Genomic DNA, 22,550 nt, shown 5'->3' on the forward strand with positions numbered 1-22,550 from the left:
GTCCTTCCTTACTGGTAGTTAGTTTAAACTTTTTTGGCTGTTTCTTCTGGTACTCACTTTCACATTCTTTTTTTTTTTTTTGGCGGTACGCGGGCCTCTCACTGTTGTGGCCTCTCCCGTTGCGGAGCACAGGCTCCGCGGTCATGGCTCACGGGCCGAGTCGCTCCGCGGCATGTGGCATCTTCCCGGACCGGGGCATGAACCCGTGTCCCCTGCATCGGCAGGCGGACTCTCAACCACTGCACCACCAGGGAAGCCCTCACATTCTTTATTAGCATTCCTATTCAGCTGTTTTTAATATTATTATAAATATCAGACAGCATCTATTAACTGCCGCTACATAAGGTGAGGATTTAACGTGTGCTCGCTCTCCCTCTCCTCTCCTCTCCCAACCCTCTTTAGAAAGTGTCTTTCTTCCTCGTTTCCTCCCTCCCTTCCTCCCTCCCTCCCTTCCTTCCTTTCTTTCCTGTAATACAGTGTGGGCAGTAGCTTCCTCCCACAGGGTACCCTTACTTGATTATCAATACTTAAATGTCTGTTTGGGGTACACTCCTCTGGCTCCCAAAGCACTCATTAGAGACCGATGTTAGTAAGGGAACCTGGGAGGCAACACTAATTTTGACTGATCTGCATTGCATTTCATTTTTATGATATTTACATTTTCATTCAATGATCTGATTCTCTAAGGAAGTCTGACCTCCAATAATCAAAGTGCAGTAAATCCATTCCCAAATAGAAAGTGGGCAGCCTTGAGCCTGGGCTGGAGGGAGTGAAGCAGCTGTAGGCTGCAGACTGGCTTTCGCTACTTCTCCTTAGTTCATTCCACAAAATGTGTTAGCCAGCTATGGGCCAGCTATGGTGCTGGTCAGGTCCAGGGCTGGTAAACCAAAAGGAACCCATTTTTCTCCACGAAGGGCTTTCCTTTTACTCAAATGAGAGCTCGCCACCCCTATCCTAAGCTGTCTCCCAAAGGAAAGGAGGGTTCTCATCCTTTGCCTTAGTAAGGGACTCACCAACATCTGGCGAGACCGACGTATTAGGAACTTACTGGGGAGAGGCCCATGGCACCTCTGACACTAGGCTGAGTGGCTGAGGGACAGCGTTCTCTCTAGCTTCCAAGGCTGAGATATGGCCCATGTTTCTTAATTTCCATTGTGGTCCTGGATGGAGTCACTCAGTGTTCATGGATTCACCCAGCTCTTGCTGCCCTGTCCACTTCTCCCTGCACCAGGGAGTGGTGTTGTTAGCCAATTAGGAGGTGCATGGAAACGACCTGCTGAAGTGGAAAGACTGAGGTAATGCCCTGTGCTGGGGGTGAGACGAACTCCCTTCAATTCACAAAACTGGGTCCTTTTTGTCAGATAAAGGACAGATTAAAAGCTGGAAGTAAGATTCCCTATCCAATACATCTTGTTGGCTTGCTTACTTTTCATTGGCCATCTCCCCACTGGGGTGAGAGCTCTCTAGGAACAGGCCTGGTCATTCTTCACCACTGCCTGCAACACAGTAGAGATTCCATAAACATTTACTGAGTGATGAGTCTGGTGCTGAACACACTGTGCTCAAGAGGTCTGCAGGACCCTCGGGATTTTTCAGGCTTAAATCACACTTCGTCTTAACTTCATCGTAATTCACGCTGTCCTATTAAATGCAGTGTGCCACAAACAAAGGGTGGAGGAAGGCGGGGGTTATGATTTGGTATTTCTATGATTATGTGGTGACAGTTTTGGGGAAGACTGAGGAGTTGCAACAGACCACCTTGTATCTTTTGCAGCAGTTGGGTTTTAATCACATCTCACTGGCTTTGTATTTGAAAAAACTGGTTCGCTGGCAGAGTCGAGTCTACGCATCTTGCCGACTGGCCTGCCGTGATCAGGAGCTAGGTAACGAGCGAAGAAGGCTCCAATACGTCCTCCCCAGCCCTGCCTCCACTGCCACTCCAATGGCTTCTGATTTTAAGCCATCTTTGTCTCTGGGCATTACTGGCATTGTAAGGCAGAAAAAGAAATGCCCTCACTGAAGAGGATTTTTCTTTTTTCTTAACGCATTTAGAGCTGTTGCAGAAAGTCCGGTATTTGTGACGTACTCAAAAAGGAAAAGCTCATTATGGAAAGTAGTTACTGAAATTCTTAACACTGCCTTTTAAATTGCTTATGTGGAAAGACCAGCTCCACTGCCGGGCCTCGGAAAGCAGCGAGAAAGGTGTAGGTGTCTCAGGTCCCTGGCTGGTCTTGGAGAAGCCTTCTGTGGTGGGGTAACTGTTCTCAACTGACGGTTTCTCACGGCAAGTGTCTAAACTCAGTCCTGGCAGAGGAAGAGTTTTCCTCACAGCTACTAACAGGACGAACACACTAATGGCCTGCCTGAAGAAAGAGGGTCTTCTACTTCCTCTGGGGGAGATCAAGACTCTTGGTGGAGAGAATCAAGGGGTGGAGGCAGCACCCCAAACCTCTCTGTCTGTAATCATTCACTCAAAAATCATACTGGTATTTAATTCTATTTCCTCTTTTAAATGTTTTCTGAAAAGAAGCAACAGGCTCTGTGAGCTACTCACTGTTAATACAAACACTTGTAAAAATCACTTGTAAACATGTTTGTTACAGGCAATTATAGTTTGTTTACTTTGTCTCTAGAATCTTTGCATAGTAAATTAAATTTGCTGATATAAGCTATATGATGAATAAGACCTGTGATCATTAATCCACCCCTACATAGATGGTTTGGGTTTTGTTAGTCAAAAATCATTACAGTTGACTCTCTGGATCTAGTTTTCTCCTTGTTCAATGTAAAGGGTGCTTCCAGCAGATCCATATCCAAACAAATTCAAAGACTGGTTCTATCACAGGGTATAAACTTTCTATAGACTTAATTCACTGGTAAACGAAAAGTACAGGCAAAGGCCAAGTCATATGGGTAGGAAAGGAAATAAATCCTAAAAAGCCAGGTTTTACAGTACGTCTAGTGTGGTAGTGGCGATAGGGATAAAGGCAGCTGATACTCACTGAGTACTCAGTACTGATTGAGTGTTTTACATGTATTTAGTCAAAAAAACAACCTTGCAAGGTAAGTAGTATTATCCCTATTGACAGAAAAGGTAACTGAAGTTAGAAAGGTTTCACTTGCTAACTTCACAGCTTGTGTGAAAGGTACAGCTGGGGTGGGGACTTGGGCTGGTCTGGTTCCAAAGTCTACGTGCCCTTTCCATCGAATCACGCTGCCACATCCAGCTGAAGTAGGTGCACTCATCTCTCCAGGGAGAAAAGCATACTTGCCTCCACTGAGCTGTCGACCCTGTAACCTTTGCCAATGGGAAGAAGTACAGCACAGTGCTTAGGAGTATAGACTTAGGTTTAAGTCCCAGCTCCCAGCTTACTTATGACCTTGGACAAGTCCTGCAACTTCTCTGAGCTTTAGTTTTCTCCTTTATAAAACAAAAATAACACCCAATTCAAATAGTTGTTTTAAGGCTGAGATAATTTTTTAAAAAGTGTTTGGCCGATTGCCTAGCAAATTTTGAATATTCAGTAAGTGGTAACAATTATTATATTCATAACTCCACATGCTACTTAAAACCAGAGGTCAATGGAAGAAACTGTGATCTCAAAGATATTTAACATATGAAGTAATGAAAGATAAAACATCGTACAAAATGAAGATTAGTGTTTTCTATGCCATAAGGACATATATTTGTAAGTTCATAAATTTATATTAATGTGAGCAGAATTTAAATTACATATTTGTAATTTTAATGAGTTCTTTCCTATTTTATTATGAACATTTCTAAACCACAAAAAAGTTGAAAGAAATGTACACTGAAAATCCATGTAACCACCACCTAGATCCTACTATTAACATTTACTATATTTGCTTTATCATGTATCTACCCATCAGTCCATCTTTTTTTAAAAAAATGTATTTCAGAGTAAGGGGCAGGTGTCAGTACATTCACCCCTGAACACTTCAGTGTGCATAACAGTAACTGGTACTCAACATTTGTTTAAGAATCTTTTTTTATATTTTGGTAAAGTTTACATACAATGATACGCACACATCTTACAAGTACCACTTGATAGTTCTGGCAAACGCATATACCTGTGACATCAGCTCCTGTCAATATACAGACTATTACCTTTACTCCAAAAAGTTCTCTCATCTGCATTACATTTTAAGTGGGGAAGCTGTGGTACAGGGGGAAAAAATGGGCTCAAGAATTAAGGGATCTAGGTTCATATCTCATCTACATTACTCATTAGTAACACACACAGGTATGTACACATACACATAAGATATATGCACAGAGCTTCAGTTTTCTCGACCACAGAAAAGAGATAATGCCCATCTCACAAGGTTTCTGTAGAGATTAAATACAAAAATTCTTGAATATAATAACTATTCAGTAAATGTAACCACAGGTTACTTTCTCTCTACCCTCCCTTCCACACTCTCCCCATTTCTCAGGATGTTGTCTTCAAAGAGAAAACAGTAAGGACAAAAAAACCCCACAACAGTTAAATGAGAGGTGAAGGAAAAAGGCGTCTCTCCGCATAGGCAGTCCTCTCCCGATTTATCCACTGTGACTTCAGCTAATTAAACATCTGTCTCAATGGTCTCCTCAGCAAATCAGTCATCCCCACTTTGTGACACTGATTGTTGGTTGCAGCCTTTTCCTCACTTGCCACCATTCCCAGAAACTTCTAGGAGTTTACTCACCAGGCACATGGCAAGGAATGATGCAGGGTCCCCATTAACCCCCTACAGTTGCCCTTGGTGCCAGTGCTGTTCATAATGCTGCCAGACGTGTCCTTAGATGTGCCTCCCCAAAATAAAACTGTTAAGGGGTGAGAGCTTTTTTGTCTACATTTCTATTTCCAGTATGATGCATTTTCTAAGTGCTATATATATGTACCAGACTAAAATATTTAACCAAAAATCTGTTTTTTAAAGTAGTTTTGATAACAAAGCAAGCAGGTAACAACGTAACGTCTCAAATGAGGTGAAGTGCAGTCTCGTGAATTACCAGCTAGTTCTCTCTAAATGCAGAAAAAAAAAAAAGCTTTGCTGGTGAACAAATGGCCAGGAGGCAACAAGCAAAACGACCTGGTCTGGACGAGTGCCTTTCTCTACATCCCGTGTGTGTGTTCGCACACGCACACACCTGCTTGAGCTGCAAAGGGGGAGGTGGGGTGGGGAGAACTGTATCTAAACTACGGGGCTCTTCTCAAAAATAGTTTTCTGAAATAAGACTTCCTCTCAATCCTTCTTCCCACTAAAACAACTGAGTGACTTAAGAACTATCTTTCAGAAGGGTTAAGTGGCTAATAAAAACATTTAAAATGCTTAATTATGCTGGAAACCTAGAAATGGAAACTAAGACTACATATTAACTGCTAACCATCAGCTTGGCAAAAGTTAAAGATTGATAACATTCAGTGCTGGAGGAGGGGGAGGGAAGAGACGCTCTCACATGCTCTTTGAGTGTCAAAGGATGGGTATAAACTTTGAGAGGCAATTTGTTTTTCTCAACATTTTAAATAAGTAGACCTTTGACAAACAATCCCATATTTAAAACCTAGCACAAATGTGCAATGAATACTGCCACAAGATTGTTCACTGCATGTTTTTTTAATACTGAAAATTTGGAAATAAGCTAAAAGTCCACCAATAGAGAGCAAAGTTAAATAAATTTAACCAAAAAGATAAAAATGCAGTGGTCACTCTAATATAGAAGAATGCTTATGACATAGTATTGAATAAAAAAAAATGCAAAATCATACATATTGTATGGTGTCATTTTTAAATGACATGGATACATTTTTCATGAGTTCATTTAACAAACGCTTTTTGGGTGTCCTCTATTTGACAGGCATTCTGCTAGACGTTGTGTATTTAGTGATTTAAAAAAACCCAAAAAACATAAAACACGGTCCTGCCCACATGAAACTTATAGCCTATATGTACACCTGAATGTGAAGTGAATTAAAAAAAAACAAAGGGCTCACACTGAAGAAGGAACCTTCATTTTTTATTTCACACATCTCCAAAATTTTTGTTTTCAACCACTAATTTTATTAAAAAAGAAAGAAAGAAAGAAAAAAAAAACCACAACTCTTTAAGAGCCTATCTTTTGCCACCACCTCGTTGTTGTTGTTTTTCACCACCTTGTTTTAATATTAACCCCAGGAGACCTGGTGGCAGCTCCAAGCTTTTTCAATTCTCCCCCAAACTGTGCATTCAGCTCGAATAAAAGAAATCCGACTTTACCCTGGTGTCCACCCCTCTGCTTGCTGAGCTGAGCACCACCCACTGCCTCCACACTCATCACCCGTTGGATAGAGTCCTCAAGAGCCTCCTCACTGGTGTCTCTGCCTCTTGTTTTGCGTCCTCTAATCCATTTTTATAACATAGCACGTTTTCTAAAAGAAATTGACTATATTGCTCTCCTTGCAGTGGTTCCCCTCTGCCATCAGAGCAAAGTTCAAATTCAGCATAGTTAACAAATACGATCTGGTCCCAAAGGACCACTCGAGCCTCATCATTCCCCACCCTGCCATCTCCTCCTACTCTGCTGCTTTATTAGACTGAGCCACTTGCGGTTTCCAGAAGGCACTAAGCTCTCACTTTGTTCCTTCCGCCTAAATGCTCTTTCTCAGCCCTCTTCACCTGGCCAGTTTCTACTCACCTTTGGGTCTCAGCTGGAGCATTTGCTTAGGATAGTCCTCCCTGACTCCCTAAAACTGGACTAGGGCTTCCCTCCTACAATGTGCACCCAGGCCCTATATTTGTTTCCACTCAGCACTTGCATGGTATTGTGAATGGCTGTTCGTTTGTCTCCCCAGCTAAACAGTAAGTGACTCAAGGGTAAGGACCATTTCTTGGCTTCTACAAAATCCCTAGTGCCTACGTAGTGCCTGCTGCATAACTGTCCCCCCAATAAATCAGTGTAGTTCTATTTCTGAGTACACTATCAGGCCTGGCCTGATCCGTTCTGTCCCCGCCTAGCTTCTGCAGCTTATCCTCTGCTCCATCCCTGCTCTAGTAATTTGGAACATCTATGTTTTGTGGCTATACCTCAAAACACCTCTGCCTGGAATGTTTTTCTCACTTACCCATCTGGCAAAGTTCTAATTAATCTTCAAAAAAGCTGTCAAAGAAATTACTTACTCCAAAGCATCTTTTCTCAGCCCGCTGCCTCACCCAGTAGTTTTAAGTAGTCTCTTATCTGTGTTGCTTTAGTAGCTCATGTACCATATTTTAGTGCCTCTGAGTCTGTTTTCTCATCAGGTTTTCCACCTGATTTCTAGTATGGTGGCTGGCACGGAGCAGACAGCATTGGATGATGACCGCTGAACTAATAAACAGGGTATCTCAGAACCCAGAGCTTTCGAGCACACACAGCTTTCTGTATGGTGCCCTTGATTCATCTTCTCAACCTCTCCCACGTTACAGCTCAGGAAAGTAATAAGGCTCAGAGGCAAGTACACGACTACACATTCAGTTTTCTTATTCTAAAATACATTTTAAAATATTTCTAAAAGCAGGATACAGTTTACAATCAATATATACATTTAATATTCTTTCTTTCTTTTTTCCTGAAGAGCTATTATTAAATTAGTGGTGTTCTAGAATTAGTCCCTAGTGGACCCCAGGAAAGGTCCTCTGACTCCAAAATGTGTGTGGCCCCTGTACCAGCACAGAGCCTCTTGGGAGTCTATGTCTTTTCTCTTCCTTTCATTCTTTTTCTTTAATCTAATCCATGCTGGTGACTGCCCCAGATGGAGTGAATGAATAGATTTTGTGATGGAAAAGGAACTTCTGAAAGATTAGCAACCAGCAGGAAGAGTAAATGCCGGTCAAATGTAGCTCTGGCCAATGACACATTTCAAGGTTTTCTCATGTGGCAGTTGCAGGAGCTCATAATACCCTTTTAAAATAACTGGGTCTCTGAAGTAATTCCAAAAGATTTTTGCTTGAAATAAATTCTCTCAACTCCCAAGCTTTCTGGATAAAATAGTTGACTGCAATGCCATCTTTAACATGCTCTGCTTTATACTCAAGAAGATCCATCAGGAGCCTCAGATCACTCCAGCCAGGGGGAGGCTCGGGTGAGATGAAACAACAAGATAAAGAGGCAGAGCGAGGAGGCAGGAGGAATATGTAACTGGGAGATTCCAGCCTGGGTCACTTCTGACTTGTAAACATCTTAGCAGTCCTCATTTACTGTATCATTGTCCTACTGGGTCACTGGATACCAAGTATCAGGTCTTTATTTCTTATCCAACCCCCACGTGTGAGTGGCATCTGCATGACTATTTATTCTTTCATGAGGAGGAGCAGTTTTCTGCAGAAATTCCTGCCTTTTTGACAAAGAACATTTAAACAGTCCTATTTACCTTTCCTTCCTCATTTTTTAAAAGAGGATACAGTATAAGGAAAGCAAATGTCTGTGTCTCTGGCTGGCAAACTACTTTCACAGAAGAAAGGTTACTGGATTTTCTGTCTTTACAATTACACAAGAAGCAGGACTCTGTTCAGTTTTACAGCCAGAAGATTCTTTAGCTAACTTTAGCCTTTGGAGAGTATTTCAGGTTAGAAGAGTGTTAAAAATGCTACTGCATCTAAAACATATGGGCTTCTCTTTTCCATAGGGCAGCTCAGGACAGGTGTATGTTGCTTTAAGAAAGCTAGACATAAAACATTAAAACTGACACCAATACAGACAAACTGTGCAATTACAAAAAGAATTCCTGGCTTTATATCCAGATTCACCACAGGGTTCCTTTAAATGCTGCACTTCCCTGATGCATTTAGATCTTAGAATCAATGAACATTTCTGTTTACAGAATTTTAAATTTGTTCTCCCATTAGGGTTCTAATAAACAACACGGTACAATAAAAAGAGTATGGCTTTGAGGTCAAAAAAGCCTGGGCTCCAATTTAAGATTATGTCATTTACTTACTGGGGAAACCTGGGTAACTTTAACTTCTCCTAGAACTGAGGAAAGGGAGGCTGAGAGAGGAAAGAAAGTGTATGATCCCATGTATAGTTATCATAGTTCCTTAATTCTAAGATGCACATTTGCCCCTACTTTTTAACATTTCTAAAGTCTCATCTATAAAATAGGCACAATAAAATCTCCTTTCTAGGGGTGTTATGCAGATTAAATGAGATGCTATCTGTAAGTACACAAAGGCACTCAATAAATCAGCTCTTACCCCATTGGAATATATCTTGGGGAAAGACCAATTTCTCCCTGACACATAAATCCCCTTAAAACATTGTTAATAAATAATAATTTGTATATAACTGTCTAGGTCTATTTGGCATGAAAGTAAGGCGTCTCATGTGAGGTTGTAGGGAGTGAGTCAGAGACCCTGATGCTGCTGGTTCATTCGAGCAGGTCTCTTTTGGGTATAGGCTCCGAATCCCCACCCTGGCTTCCTGGGCTCTGGGCCTGGTCTGTATTCCTGTCATACTGCAGCCATCAACCCTGTACTTCCTTTCAATTCTTTTCTTTGTGTTCATATTCTCTGTATGTCCTACTCCCTCTTTGGGCCTCGGTGTATTTCACAGTGGTTAGAAGTTTAGATTTTATTCTGAATGCAACTGGAAGTCATTGAAGGGTTTGGACCAGATATAATTCGATTTATATTTTAAAAAACCTCTTTGCTGCTTTGTAGGCAAGAGACTGGAGGGGTCAAGAGCAGAGGCAGGAAAAGCAGCCAGGGTGTATTTCAACAGTCCAGGTGAGGTCTTGGTGATCTGGATCCATCCAATGGAGATGGAAAAGACTGAATTCAGGACATACTCTGGAGGTAAAAATAAGAGGACTTGCTAATGGATAAGAAGATGTGTGGAGTTAGCACAGGGAAGAATTCAAGGGTCATTTTTACTACATTTTTTTTGGGGGGGGTGATGGGGGGAGAAAGTTAAGTAAATTAACTTCAAAGTAATCTGAAATGTTCTTTTTATATTAAAATAGTAAGCCTTTAACAGCCGAGGCTTTGAAAGACACTGCCCCTCTCCAACTCTTCACAGCTTAAATGTGAAGGTCACAATTTCAATGTCAATTTCTCTGGGAGGTGTTCCCTGACCATCCATAGAAAGCAGTGAGCTCCCCTGCATCTCATCTTCTCTCTCTCAGCCCCCTCACGTTTACTCTCACTTTAGAATGTAAGCTCCTCTTCAGCAAGGGTCCGGTAGATCTGCTTCACCACAGTCTCCCTGCACCCAGCATAGGTCTGACCCATGAGAGCATGAGTGAGTGTACACACAGCTACAAATACATTATAGATCAATATTTACACCTTACATGAATTTTTAAGATATAACTTGAGCATCCAATGCTGTCATCATTAGCCGTCCCTCAGATCAGAACCTCACACACCCTGTGGTAGATGTTCACTCCCCTCTCTGCTCCTAGCAGTACTTTAGGGAACAGTGTTTGAGAAGTCCTAGACTAGACTATCTCCTTGGTGACATTCTAGGGGTCTAGTGAAAACACAGTAAATTAGCTATCAATAATGTGGTCTGTAACTCCAAACAGAGATGTTAAGAGGGAGTTCACTTGACAAAGCTAACATTTATCTTTCAAATTCTAGGTGAAATTTTGTATGGGAAAAGTAGGAACTAATGTCGTAAGTCTTATTAATATTGTAAGAACTTTTCAAAAAGGATCTAATAAAAATTAGATCAGACTAATAAAAATTTGTCTTTCACATCAAAAGGCAAGACTGGACGGGGGTGAGAGGAAGTTGATATGCTTCTGGTTCAATCCCTCAGCAGATAATGAAAAACGCCTCCGTTTTATAATAACAACAAACATTGAAACAGAGCCACACAGATCACTATTCTGCTTAGAAAACCCTACTTCGAAGCCTTCTCTCTTTTGTAGACCCAGAGATACCTCTATTTCTGCATCAGCGTTACAACTGAATTTAGGTCTACCTCCATTCCTCAAGTGCCTCTGTCATACCCAACATCATGCTTCAGGAGGCTGGTAAAGGTTGGTGTGTAATAACATTTTAAACAACATCAAAATACTAAGAAGCTCAGAAGGTCATCACTGATTGTGAGGATGAACTTGATAAAAGGAGAACTTGACAAACTAAGGCCTTTACTCACTAAACAACAGGTTAGTGTATTTTACTGGTTAAATCAAGGGACCTGACAGGCTACTCGTCATTATGTTAAAAACATACCCACCCAACTGTTAAAATTAGTAAAGAAGTTTCAGCTAATTCTTCTAAAACTGGATTCGCCATTTACAATTTTCTTAAATCATGGGGACTTTCTGCCAATGCAAGTAGATTCCAAATGTCAAGTAGGTCAGTAATAAAATGAAAAGCTGGAGAGAGACTTTTAAAAGAGACATTTAAAAATGGGCTTAAAAAAATAGGCCTTGGGCTTCCCTGGTGGCGCAGTGGTTGAGAGTCCGCCTGCTGATGCAGGGGACACGGGTTCGTGCCCCGGTCCGGGAGGATCCCACATGCCGCGGAGCGGCTGGGCCCGTGAGCCATGGTCGCTGAGCCTGCGCGTCTGGAGCCTGTGCTCCGCAACGGGAGAGGCCACAACAGTGAGAGGCCTGCGTACCGCAAAAAAAAAAAAAAAAAAAAAGGCCTTAGCAGAGAACTGACTGGGACACACTATGAAAAGATTACTGTAAGTTCAGTACATGAATATTAATAGAAAAAACCCTGCAGTGTTCATAAATAGTTATGACTTGATGAAATAATTACAAATAATGCAAGTCAAAATTTTAGATCAGTTGCAAGTATCTGTAATGATATTCTATCCATAAAAAGCAAAAATATTTTAAAACCCTAGAGGTTTCCATTGACAAAGCTATTTACCTAAACAAAGAAGACTTCTTTTGCTCAAATATCTATCACCTTCTGATTTTCTACAAATGAAAATTGGTGAGGGAATGCCAGGGGGAAGGGCAACAGAGTATTTAAACACTAGGCCAGTCATTAAGCCCACAGCTTGATTTAATAATGAAATAGTTTAAGTTCTCAATTTATTATTATTAAACAGAGAGTTGTATGGTCATTCGGGAAAAAAAAGATGAGAGATGTTAAAGGTTTGTTGAGTAAGCAGCTAGAGTTCACTGTCAGCCTATGAAAGGAGTTCTGAAATCCTGGTCTAATACGACTAACCTCTAAGGCACAAGCAGTGTGAGAACTCTTGACCCCACATGGCACATGCTATCTAATCTCAAGTGCTATTTCTCCCTTCTCACTTAAATTAAATAATAGTAGCAAAGAGACAAGTGCTGTTCTGCACTCAATCAGGTGAAAGCTGTTTGAAGAGAGGGCTGAGCCAGACACTGGGGCATGGCGGGCACCTTCTTGCAAAGACTGAGCGGGTCACTGTGGTAGAGGCCTAGGAAGTGCAGGATGAGTGTCTCTAACCTGGCATCTCCTGACACCAAGTTCATGACTAAGTTCATGTGTCATAATGGGTAAGTAATAAGTATTTCACAGCCAACTGTGAGCACTAACAGACTTTTTTTTTTTTTTTTTTTGAGTAAATGTACTTGTGTTTCTTTCTATGACAGGATGATTTTCCCCTTCATTAATCACCCTCCAAAACAAGTCCACTCCACAATACAAAGTTCCAAAACACAAAATATACCCTGCCTTTACCAAGTTAACTTTAAATAAACATCTTTTCCAAACTGGAGATAATCCCTCCATTTCATGAGACCAGACTTAACAAAGCAATAGAAAGAGCTTTTTATTTTAAAAAGCTTTTTGGATCAAGAAAATGGGACAGTAATTTATGTAAATGCATCAATCTCAACTGACTTCTCTAGTATGAAAAGGAATAAATAATGCAGATGACTGTTTTTCAGACGAGTCCTAACTCTTTGCCAATGATATGGCAAAGACTCTGATGGAAATGGCAGGGATGTGTACACAAAGGTGAACATAAATAAATGTGTGTATGATAAACGTGGCTGCTGGAGATGGACACAGATAAATAGGTAGGCAATTGGACAGGGATGGCTGGAGACGGAGGGAAAGACACTGGTTCAGCTGTATCCCAGTGAGTTCACAGAGCTTTCATGATCTAAAAAATGTGCGACAGCAGAATTCCTATTAAGAAGGTTAAAAAAGTCCTACCTCCTCTTGGGTAATTCAGAATAAAGCTATCTCAGAATATAATAAATATGTCATAAAATACACTATTATACACTATTATATAAAAAATTATATAAAAAATTTAGGGACAAAAACAAGACGAAAAAACCAGGATCCTAAAGGTAGAAGAATGCTTATTTAACACCTTTAAATATCTGAAACTGTTTAAATGCTATTAGATTGGCACCTAGAACCCTAAATTTCTACTTTCCCCTGGGAAAGTAGAGGCTATGCCTCTTCAATCATCCCTTAAATGCAAAGAGGTTTGACCCCCATGCAATGGATAAAAGTCACCCAAAAAATGAACAAAAGAGGTGTTTGGAAAAACCAGAACACCATTCATCCCAGCTAACGACTTGTTCATTATGAGTGATGATGGATAAAGACTTCTCATGCTGAGATGAAATCAAGATTTATATGCATTGTTTCCTCTCCCAACTTGTGGGAAGATCATCATCATTTAATTCTATCTCTGCGGCCAGTGATGGGCATCCAGAGAGCTGGTTATCAAACGGTGCAGTCAGCTGGCAAAAGCCGAAACGTGCAGTTGGCACATCTGGACGGAGCCGCCACAGCCGAGGGTGAACAATGACTCCTGGCAAGCATCCAAATTGCTTGCAGACGCTAGCAGGTCTCATCTACAACCGCCCCTACCAGCATCTCTCTCTCTCTCTCTCTTTTTTATGAGAATCAGATTTTCATTGCTCCATTCAATTGCTCTCCTCTGCCATTTTTTACAGCTCTTATCGTTCCCTTGGAATATGGCCTTGAGACAGCTCATCCGTGTCCTTCACTGTGTTATCTCTTCTAACTTTTATTAAAACTTCAGCTTTCATCTGAAGATAGCTAATTAAATCTGGAACAGATTATATTCCTCCCCTTAAAAGGAACACAGAACTATTTTCCTCAACCCGAGCCATGCTTTTTTTCCCTTTCCAAAACATAAAACCAAAGGTGTTTAAGAAGTCTCATTTGCTTACAAAGCTAAGATATCTGACATGTCATAGATAGGTTGATTTATACTAAAGTTGTCTACGGTGTGATAAATCTTTGAGCTATTTCTCAAGATAATTATTTCTCAATATTGGGAATATTTTCTTTTCTCACATCCTTTAAATATTACAGCTAATACCACAAGCTTATTTTCTGTATAAATTGAGTAATGAGGAATTAGCGATTAACAGCTACTTGTGTCAAGTGATTTATCTTAAACAAAATTTTTTTTTACAGTTGCCCTCATTTTGGTAAAAATGAAAAAATGTTTTCTTTTATTCTATACCCCAAACACTAGCAACCAGAAATTTCCCCCAAGGAAAACTACATGAAAACATGAAATTAAAAGCAGTGCTTCAAATGCCAGTTTTCCAGACAGCTTTACGCCAACTAATAGTTAGCTCAAGTAGCTTTGTCTTAATCTATCGCAAATTAATGATGAAGCTTCCATAAGTGACACGGACACATTCTTCTCACATATGTCACTGACCCAATCCCTTCCTTGGGCCCAGGGGCAGCTTAAAATCACTCTTCTGTACACTTGCTATTGAACCCAGCAATGACATCTGAACCAATCCAGCCAGCCATCGAACACCCACCCATACCCACACCCACACCAACACCCACACCCAGCACTTTTAACTAAGGGTTAAGCTTCTGTTGCCAGAGTATGATTTAACTGTCCCACCTGAAATTTTCTGGGATCCTTTTCTTCGCTTCACTGCCTTTAGCAAGATTTCTTTCATGGTGACCTTTGTGTTGTCCACCTGAATAAGGGAGAATCCATGAGCAGCATTTCTGTAGGAAAAGACAAACATTAAATCAAGACCAATATTCAACCACAGGGATGTTAATACAGTCCTCACTGAGTTTCAGTTTGAGTAAGTGTACAATCAAGTGTCAATTATTTTGAAAAGGGTTAAATAAACAAACTTCTAACGCGAAAAAGAGAGCGCGTGCACGCGCGAGAAAAGCATTCTAATATGAACGGTTCCAAGTGAAAGGGAGGGCAGAATTAGGGAAGATGTTTCTATTTATCTTAAATTGAATCCAATTGGTCTGTGTGGGTCACTAGTACCATGGCTTCCTAGTGTTGGTTCCCAAGCCAAATCCTGCGGCAAGAACAAACGATAAACTTGGCTTGTGTCAGTAGATGTCACTGCAGGCAGATACTACCATTATATTAAAGCTCATGGAGCCCTGGAGGGAAAATGGGGGGTGGATATGATAGCCCAAAGCAATTTGGAATAAGGAAAACAAAGACTCTCCCTAACTGGCAAGCAAATAAATAAATTAATAAACAAGCATTAAAAAAAATACACAGTCTGTGTACACTTCAGTAGTAATGTTCTAATCTGCTTAGTCTTAGAAGGTCAAGCAAAATATTAGCTGAAGCGTAAATAATTACGACAAAATAATAACACTACTTATAAGCTTCTAGGCAATCACACTTGGGGTGGGGGGCGGTCATCTAGATAAGAAAAAACTGGTAAGAAACAAGTAGCCTTAAAAAAGAAGCCCATCCCTGGGTGAGGGATAACTTCACTACGACCGTTAACTGCAATAGGAGGTATCACAAATACTACTCACTATGCTTGGGCACTGAAACAAAACAGGCCAATTCCAAGCAGCTCATGTAACAAATGGGACCCAAGTTTCCAACTATGGAACATGGGAATTGCCACAAGGAGTTTGGTTGCATTCCCATTTCCCCATAAGAATCTCAAAGCGGAACACAGCCAAAAAACATGGCAGAACTTCATACTGACAAGAAAACTGAAAGAAAAGCCAAGCCCCAAGCTAAGCCATGGAAAAGCTTCCCAATGGTAGGACAGACTGGGAAGGGGTCTTAAACCTAGTTTGGACCCAACCAGGTGGCTGGCTTTCCAAGGGGGCTGGGGGCTGATCTCAAAACCAAGGACCCAATTTGCTTCCCTAATACAAAGACATCTCCACACCCCCTCCTCTCCATACGGCTTGCTGTTTAATCCTTGACATTCCATTTGTTAAAAGGCAAAAGCCGATGCTGGTCTAGCCAGCACGATCATCCATTTTAACTTGGTCAAGTTTTGCTCTCGAACAGCAGGCCTGAGAACTGTCAAGCTAATTTTACTGAACACTCTGTTACTGAATCATGCCTGAGCCCCGGCCGTTCTTTACCTCAGAAGCTGGACCCCATCCCAGAACAATCTTTAAAAGTTTATTTTACTGATCAAAGCAAAATAAGAAATAGCTCTTTTTTTAAAACTATATTTAGGGAGCGAGGTAGTAAGTGATGCTCTGGCAAGAGTTCTGAAATGTAAAGTGCCTTGTGCATTTATAAACTTGCGGGTATTTGCTCTGGCACTAGGCCACTGTGTGTTTGGAACAAATGCCAATCATTCGCGTTCAGACTTGCCTTCCCCTGCTTTCTCCTTGGAAGTCAGTATGCGCTCCATCTGTGACAATATGCTGGGCGATGGATGAGTAGGACCTAAAAGGAACACCAGTTCTTGGGTACTCGCAAGCTAGTATTGGGCTAGATCTCCCAAACTTCCATCTGTCCGGGTTCCACCTGAACTATTTTAGATTTGAGTCTGCTTGTAAATTGCTTACATTCTCTCCTAATCTGCTGCTGGCTGATAGCGTTATTTCCAACCAATACATTTATCTTTTCAACGAAGGCAGACCAAAAGCTCAAAAGGTAGCCTTGTGTTTGGACTAACTTCCATAATTAAAAGTGTCCTTTGAAAAGATTTTTGAACAGAGGAAAATCCCTAGTCTGTATTTTTCTGTCATTTTACCCAAACATACCTGGGTGACAAGGTTAAAGCATGTGGAGGAAATCCCTGGCACTTATCATCCACAGGCATTACTGATAAACTGTGTGGTGGAGGAATAAAGGATTACCTTCTGTATTTTTTCATTACACTTTTCTTTTGTTACAGAATACATAAATCCATTGTGGCACAATGTAATATGTATCACCATGCTACACCTGCGGACGCTTCCGAGCGGTTGCCATGTCTGTGCAGTCAGGAATGATAAGTGAACCACCCGTGAATGTTAACGATAGTGATCATTCTGAGGTAACTCGGCTCTCCATCTTCCTTTACAGCCTCTGTGCTGAAGCCAGGGTAGCAAGGTTCATGAGAGGAAAATGAAAACAACAGTGAAGGGAAGGGGCATGCTCGGCACTCGGAATGTGCCTTCGCGGGTGTGCGGGATCTCACTCTGGGGCTCCGTTTCGGTGAAAACGTGCACATTTAAAGGAGAAAGAGGTTGTGACCCACGTCCTGCGCCCTCAGCCAGACTTAATGAAAGTTTCCTCAGGTCAGCCTTGCACTCCACTCACTCCTCTCCCTCCAGATGAACGCCAACATTGGATCTTGTCCCAAGTCTACAGCACTTAATGTTTCTAAAACACAAGAGTACAGGATCTAAGTGGTTCTCAGAATCCATGTAGGTGCAACTGTTAAGTTGTGCTCCCATTTAATAAATGGATATGGAGACCTGCTACCACAATTTTCAGCTTGACTTCAAAAGAGTCTGGGTTTTATGCCTCATTTCTTCATATCCAGGATTTTTTATGGGCTTTCTAAAATGTCTACGGAAATACATCGTGTAAAGGCACTTTTATTTAATGTTGGGCGCTGGGTCTGAGACTGAGGAGACGTTGATCTTGGGGGACCCGGGGCAGCAGGCGGGGAGGGTGCTAGCCCTGCTTCCCTTCTTCATGGCACTGCATTTCAGTCTCTGGGTTGTGACCTGCGCCGGGGATTACCAGCCCTTGGACAGACAGGCAGATGGATGGACAGACAGGTGGGCTGCAAACCCACTCTCAGCTAGGAAACTGCTCCTCCCCCAGCTCCCCTTGTGGACAGACAGCTTCTTTTCTGCCAGTGCAGGGCATTCTAGGGGCACTGGAAGAAGCAGCTGCCCTTCCGCAGCTCCTTGGGTTGCCCGTGCTGGGTCCAGGATGAAGCGCCACCTCAGGGAGCTGACTGAATGCTGGCAGGAGTGCTTCAGTCAATTCCAAGTAAGGTCCTGTCAAGTCTCGTAAACACTGAAAAACGTATGGGTATTTTAAAAAGAGATTACTCACTTGAGGAATTCAGCTCTGTCCCAGTGCAAAGCCACTCAGTTACCAGAGGGAAGTTTTTATACCAGCATTAACCTAACACAATGAGCATTTCTGCACTAAGCACTGAACTAGAGGCGGCAGTGGACAAAGAGAGAAGTAGGGGCACAGGTCTTTATCTGAGAAGCTTAGATTCTATTTATAGGGGCAGAGCTGGAATCAGAACCCAAGTTGGAAGGCAACATATTGGAGAGGAAGACACATGGGTTGGGAGTTAAATACCTTTTGGTTCAAGCCCTGGCTCCGTGGCTAACCAAAATGTTGTCTTAACATGTGGGAACCTCAGCTGTGTCCACGAAATGAGGAGGCCATGTCCCTACAGAATTGCCAGGAGGATAAAATAGACAATGAATGCCAAGCACCTGGAACTAAGGCTGGCAAACAGTAAAAGGGGTTTACGATGTTCCTTCTCTTGTGTTCCCCTGTCCCAAGTCATCACCCCAAGAGAAGAGGCCCCATTCAGCCCATTTCCCCCAAACCCCCAGGAGATACTGCTTATTTGGGGGAACGGATCTCAACCTTCATTGCTCATAATTGATAACACAGGGCCATGAAAATGTGCAATTGGCTGGGCATGGTGGCAGCACTGGGACACTATCAGTAAGCAGCCCCTGGCCCAGGCATCACAACCCCCCTGAAGCTCAAAGCAGGGCACCCTGGGCTCCGGTTTTAAGGTTTTCCTTTTTGAGAGAGTAAACCAGAGAAGTAGGTACGTTCCACCTCGGCTTAACTCAGCTTTGGGTGGGGATGGTGGAAGTCAAAAATCATGGTGGGCTTCCCTGGTGGCACAGTGGTTGAGAGTCCGCCTGCCGATGCAGGGGACACGGGTCCGTGCCCCGGTCCGGGAGGATCCCACATGCCGCAGAGCAGCTGGGCCCATGAGCCATGGCCGCTGAGCCTGCGCGTTCGGAGCCTGTGCTCCGCAACGGGAGAGGCCACAACAGTGAGAGGCCCGCGTACCGCAAAAAAAAAAAAAAAATCATGGTGATAATGCAGAGAAATCCAGTGAGATTTATTAAGTGTCTGCTTCTGCAGAGTACAAGATGTTATTCTTCAACAATTACAACAATAATAGTAGCATCTACTACCTACTGAGCACTTAGTATGTGCCAAGTGCTGTGTTAAGCCTTTTAAATCTGCATTAACTCATTCTATCCTAAAATAGGCACTAATAAGTTATATCCATTTTGCAAAAACTGAGGCTGGAAATATTAGGGAATTTACCTGAGGTCACTCATCTATTAAAGATCCTATTTTGGATTCAGAAATCAACAATACGGTCCTTAATCCAAGTAGCACAGTCCAGTGGGAGAGAAAGACAAAGAAGCAAACAAAGAATTACAGCTCTGCATGATAAGCACAAAGATGAAGGCAAGCTCAGAGTGCTGCCAAAACATAGGGGCACTGCACCCAGCCAGTAGGGGTGAGGGGGATCAGAGAAGCTTCTTAGTGGGGAGGTCTCAAAACATAGCTGTCATTTAGCTCTGTATCATACTGAAAAAATGGTGGCAACACCAGAAGGCAGCAGAGCACAGCAAGTTCTAGAATACAGCCTGCTTTGGAGTCCCAGCTCTGCCTTCCTTGGGTAAATGATATAGTCTCTCTAACTTCTAGTTTTCTCATCTACAAAATGAGGCTAATTCTTAGACTATAAGATTGCTGTCAGGGCTAAATACTTCTAAAATAATTAACATAATACCTGTCATAAAATAAATGTTTAATAAGCAATAGATAATATAATAAGTATCAGCTTTTCTTCATACAAAGAAGTGATATATAATGATGAGAAAATGACTTCAGTCAACATTTACTGAGCACTTACTTTGCTCATTTAATCCTCCCAGAAAAGGTAGGTGTTATCATCAGTCCCATTTTATAATGGAGGAAATTGAGGTTTGGCAAGGCTGAGACACATACCTGGAATTACACAGCTAAGAAGTGGAGGAACCAGGACTTGAACCCAGGTCAGCCAGACTCCAAAGCCTGTGTTTTAAACCTCCCTATGGCCAAGGGAGTTTGGGGGGACTAAGGGGAAGAAGAGACTTCCAGAGAGCGTATCTTCCAGATTGGAACCACTGCCCAATCTATGGAAAAGGTCAACTCCCACTGTAACAAATTCAGTTTGATTATAAATGTCCCAGCTCTTAGACTAACCATATGACCTACGAGACTGCTTCTTAAAAGCCCTTGGAAAACGTCCTGGTTTCCTGAGCCACAGTATCAGTTTGTGAAAGTGGGAAAAGGCTGCCAAGAGTAGCACTCCCTCCTCCAGTCCTGACCAGTTCATAATCGTGATGAAGACATACTCCTTTGGTTCCCAGCCTGTTCTGGTCCCAATTCCATGCATGTTCATTTTTGAGCATTTCAAGGTAGAAAATGAAAATATATGAGCAAGAGAAAGCCTTATAATAACTGCAGCATGCCTGCTTTAAAGGAAGTCCTTCGGGTATTTCTTTATCCATAAAGAGAGTTTACACTAGTGGGAATGCCACATTTTGTTTCCCCTTGCGCTGACAAAAATTTTTTTTTAAAGATCAAAGCGTATTGTGTGAGTATGTGATATTTGACATTGGACAAAGTACTCTTTTTCAAAAGAGACATTTTCCAAAAACATAACTCACTAGACTAATGGGCAGTGAGAAGCCAAAATGACTGCCCTCCGCCTTCTCCTTGTCTATCTTTGCCAGAGTCCTTGGGACTTGCCAAATCCGGTCATGCCTGCTTAGCTTGCTCGACTGATTGTGCCAGAAAAGAAAATAAGACACAGATGTATTTGAGCTCTTTGAGATGCCAGTAAGAGAGACAGCTAATGGCTTCATTTCGACCCTCCCCTTCCAGCTGGGCACAGGTGGGGGATAATGAGGTCCCTCTCCCTAATCAAACTCAATTATTTACTACTCTATATAACCGCAAAGACACTCACATTCAGTTCAGAATATAAAACACACCGTGGGCTACCTCCAACCACCGCCACTGGGTATTTATAACAAACTCAAGTGGCTAACAGTTTGCCTTGGCAGGAGTTTAAGTGTGTAAAGTTTTGCAAACTGTTTCTGTTCAAATATGTCCTGCTGAAATGGGGTCCCAGGCGGGGTTCCACAACTGTCAGGTCAGTGAACTGCATAACATCTGAGAATGTATTCACCACACAGTGCAGACAGGATCTGGAAATCAAAAGCTTCATTCTATTGCACCCTTCTGAGAAGCATCACGGTTTTTTCAACAGCAAGACTGACGCTGTATTAATAAACATTACAAGTCACTAGCCTGACAGGTACATAGCAGCAGCTGACAGACTCCAACACAAGCTGAGGGGAGAACAGAGGAAAGCAAAATGAGACATAGTAACTAAACATGGCCAAAGGGGGTGGATCATGAAACAAATCACATTAACATCAGAAATGTGAGTCCCAAACTTTTAAGATATATAGCAACCAAAGCAACAATCTGGTATAATTTTTGGATACCAAAGTAAGTTGATGGCTATCTAAAATATGTGCTTTTATTGTAGGAACAAAGTTATCCTGGCACAATCTCAACAGACAGACATTCCAGTGAGCAAAACATACATATTTAGCTTGTCTGACCTTTAAATTCTTAGAAGTATGTAATTAATGCTTTCCATCTTTATTACTTACTCCAGTATTTCTGTCACTTTAAACAGACGCAAAGAAAAATCTTTTCTTTTCTCTAGACAGTAGCTGTTGCCAAAAAGGAAATCAAGTCACATTTACAAATACAAAATTAAACAGGCTGCATATGTTACACTTCCATACACGAGGACAATCTAGACAATGAAAATGTTTGCTAATACAACAGAATGAAAAGAAACAACACACAGTCAGTCCTCTATGACTCAAGCAACCAATAAATAACTAGGATAATTTATAGCCATGTTGTCAGGCCTGGTCACAAAGAGCACAGGCATCTTATTTTATTACTTGCCCTATTTTAGCTCTGCCCCTTACCAAACTGCATGACCTTGGGTAAATAACTACCTGTCTCTGATCCTCAGCTTATATATTATAAAGATACGTTGCTTATAAGGAATAAATGAGATGATGGCTATTAGGGGCACCAAACTGAGTGTGCAAAAACGCTCATTTCTTCCCCCTCACTCCCACTACCTCCTCTCAAGACCATTAAGGCAATATCACATTAAGAGTACGTGAGTTTTCAAACTAATGATATCTTTTCATAACAGTCTGGTCACTTTGGGTGTATTGTGGAGATCTCATCAAGAATGTATACTAAAACCACTGAGACCCTTTTTTGAAAGGCCCTCATACAGGAA

At 41.8% G+C, this 22,550-nt stretch overlaps 1 protein-coding gene across 5 annotated transcripts in view; it reads right to left on the bottom strand.

Moving 5' to 3' along the window:
- Nucleotides 1-22,550, bottom strand: part of MAPKAP1 (MAPK associated protein 1) — a 231,214-nt gene that overhangs the window by 79,282 nt on the left and 129,382 nt on the right. For all 5 annotated transcript variants that reach the window (XR_003790653.1, XM_029201627.1, XM_029201625.1 and 2 more), the window contains one exon: nt 14,825-14,934. Coding sequence is in view for 4 of the 5 variants with exons in the window: in XM_029201627.1 (XP_029057460.1) it covers nt 14,825-14,934 (110 nt within the window). In the remaining variant the exon portion in view is untranslated. The remainder of the gene's footprint in view (nt 1-14,824; nt 14,935-22,550) is intronic.

This window comes from Monodon monoceros, unplaced genomic scaffold, assembly GCF_005190385.1.
Source record: "Monodon monoceros isolate NGI ecotype Baffin Bay Population unplaced genomic scaffold, NGI_Narwhal_1 Super_Scaffold_5, whole genome shotgun sequence".
Lineage (NCBI taxonomy): Eukaryota > Metazoa > Chordata > Mammalia > Artiodactyla > Monodontidae > Monodon > Monodon monoceros.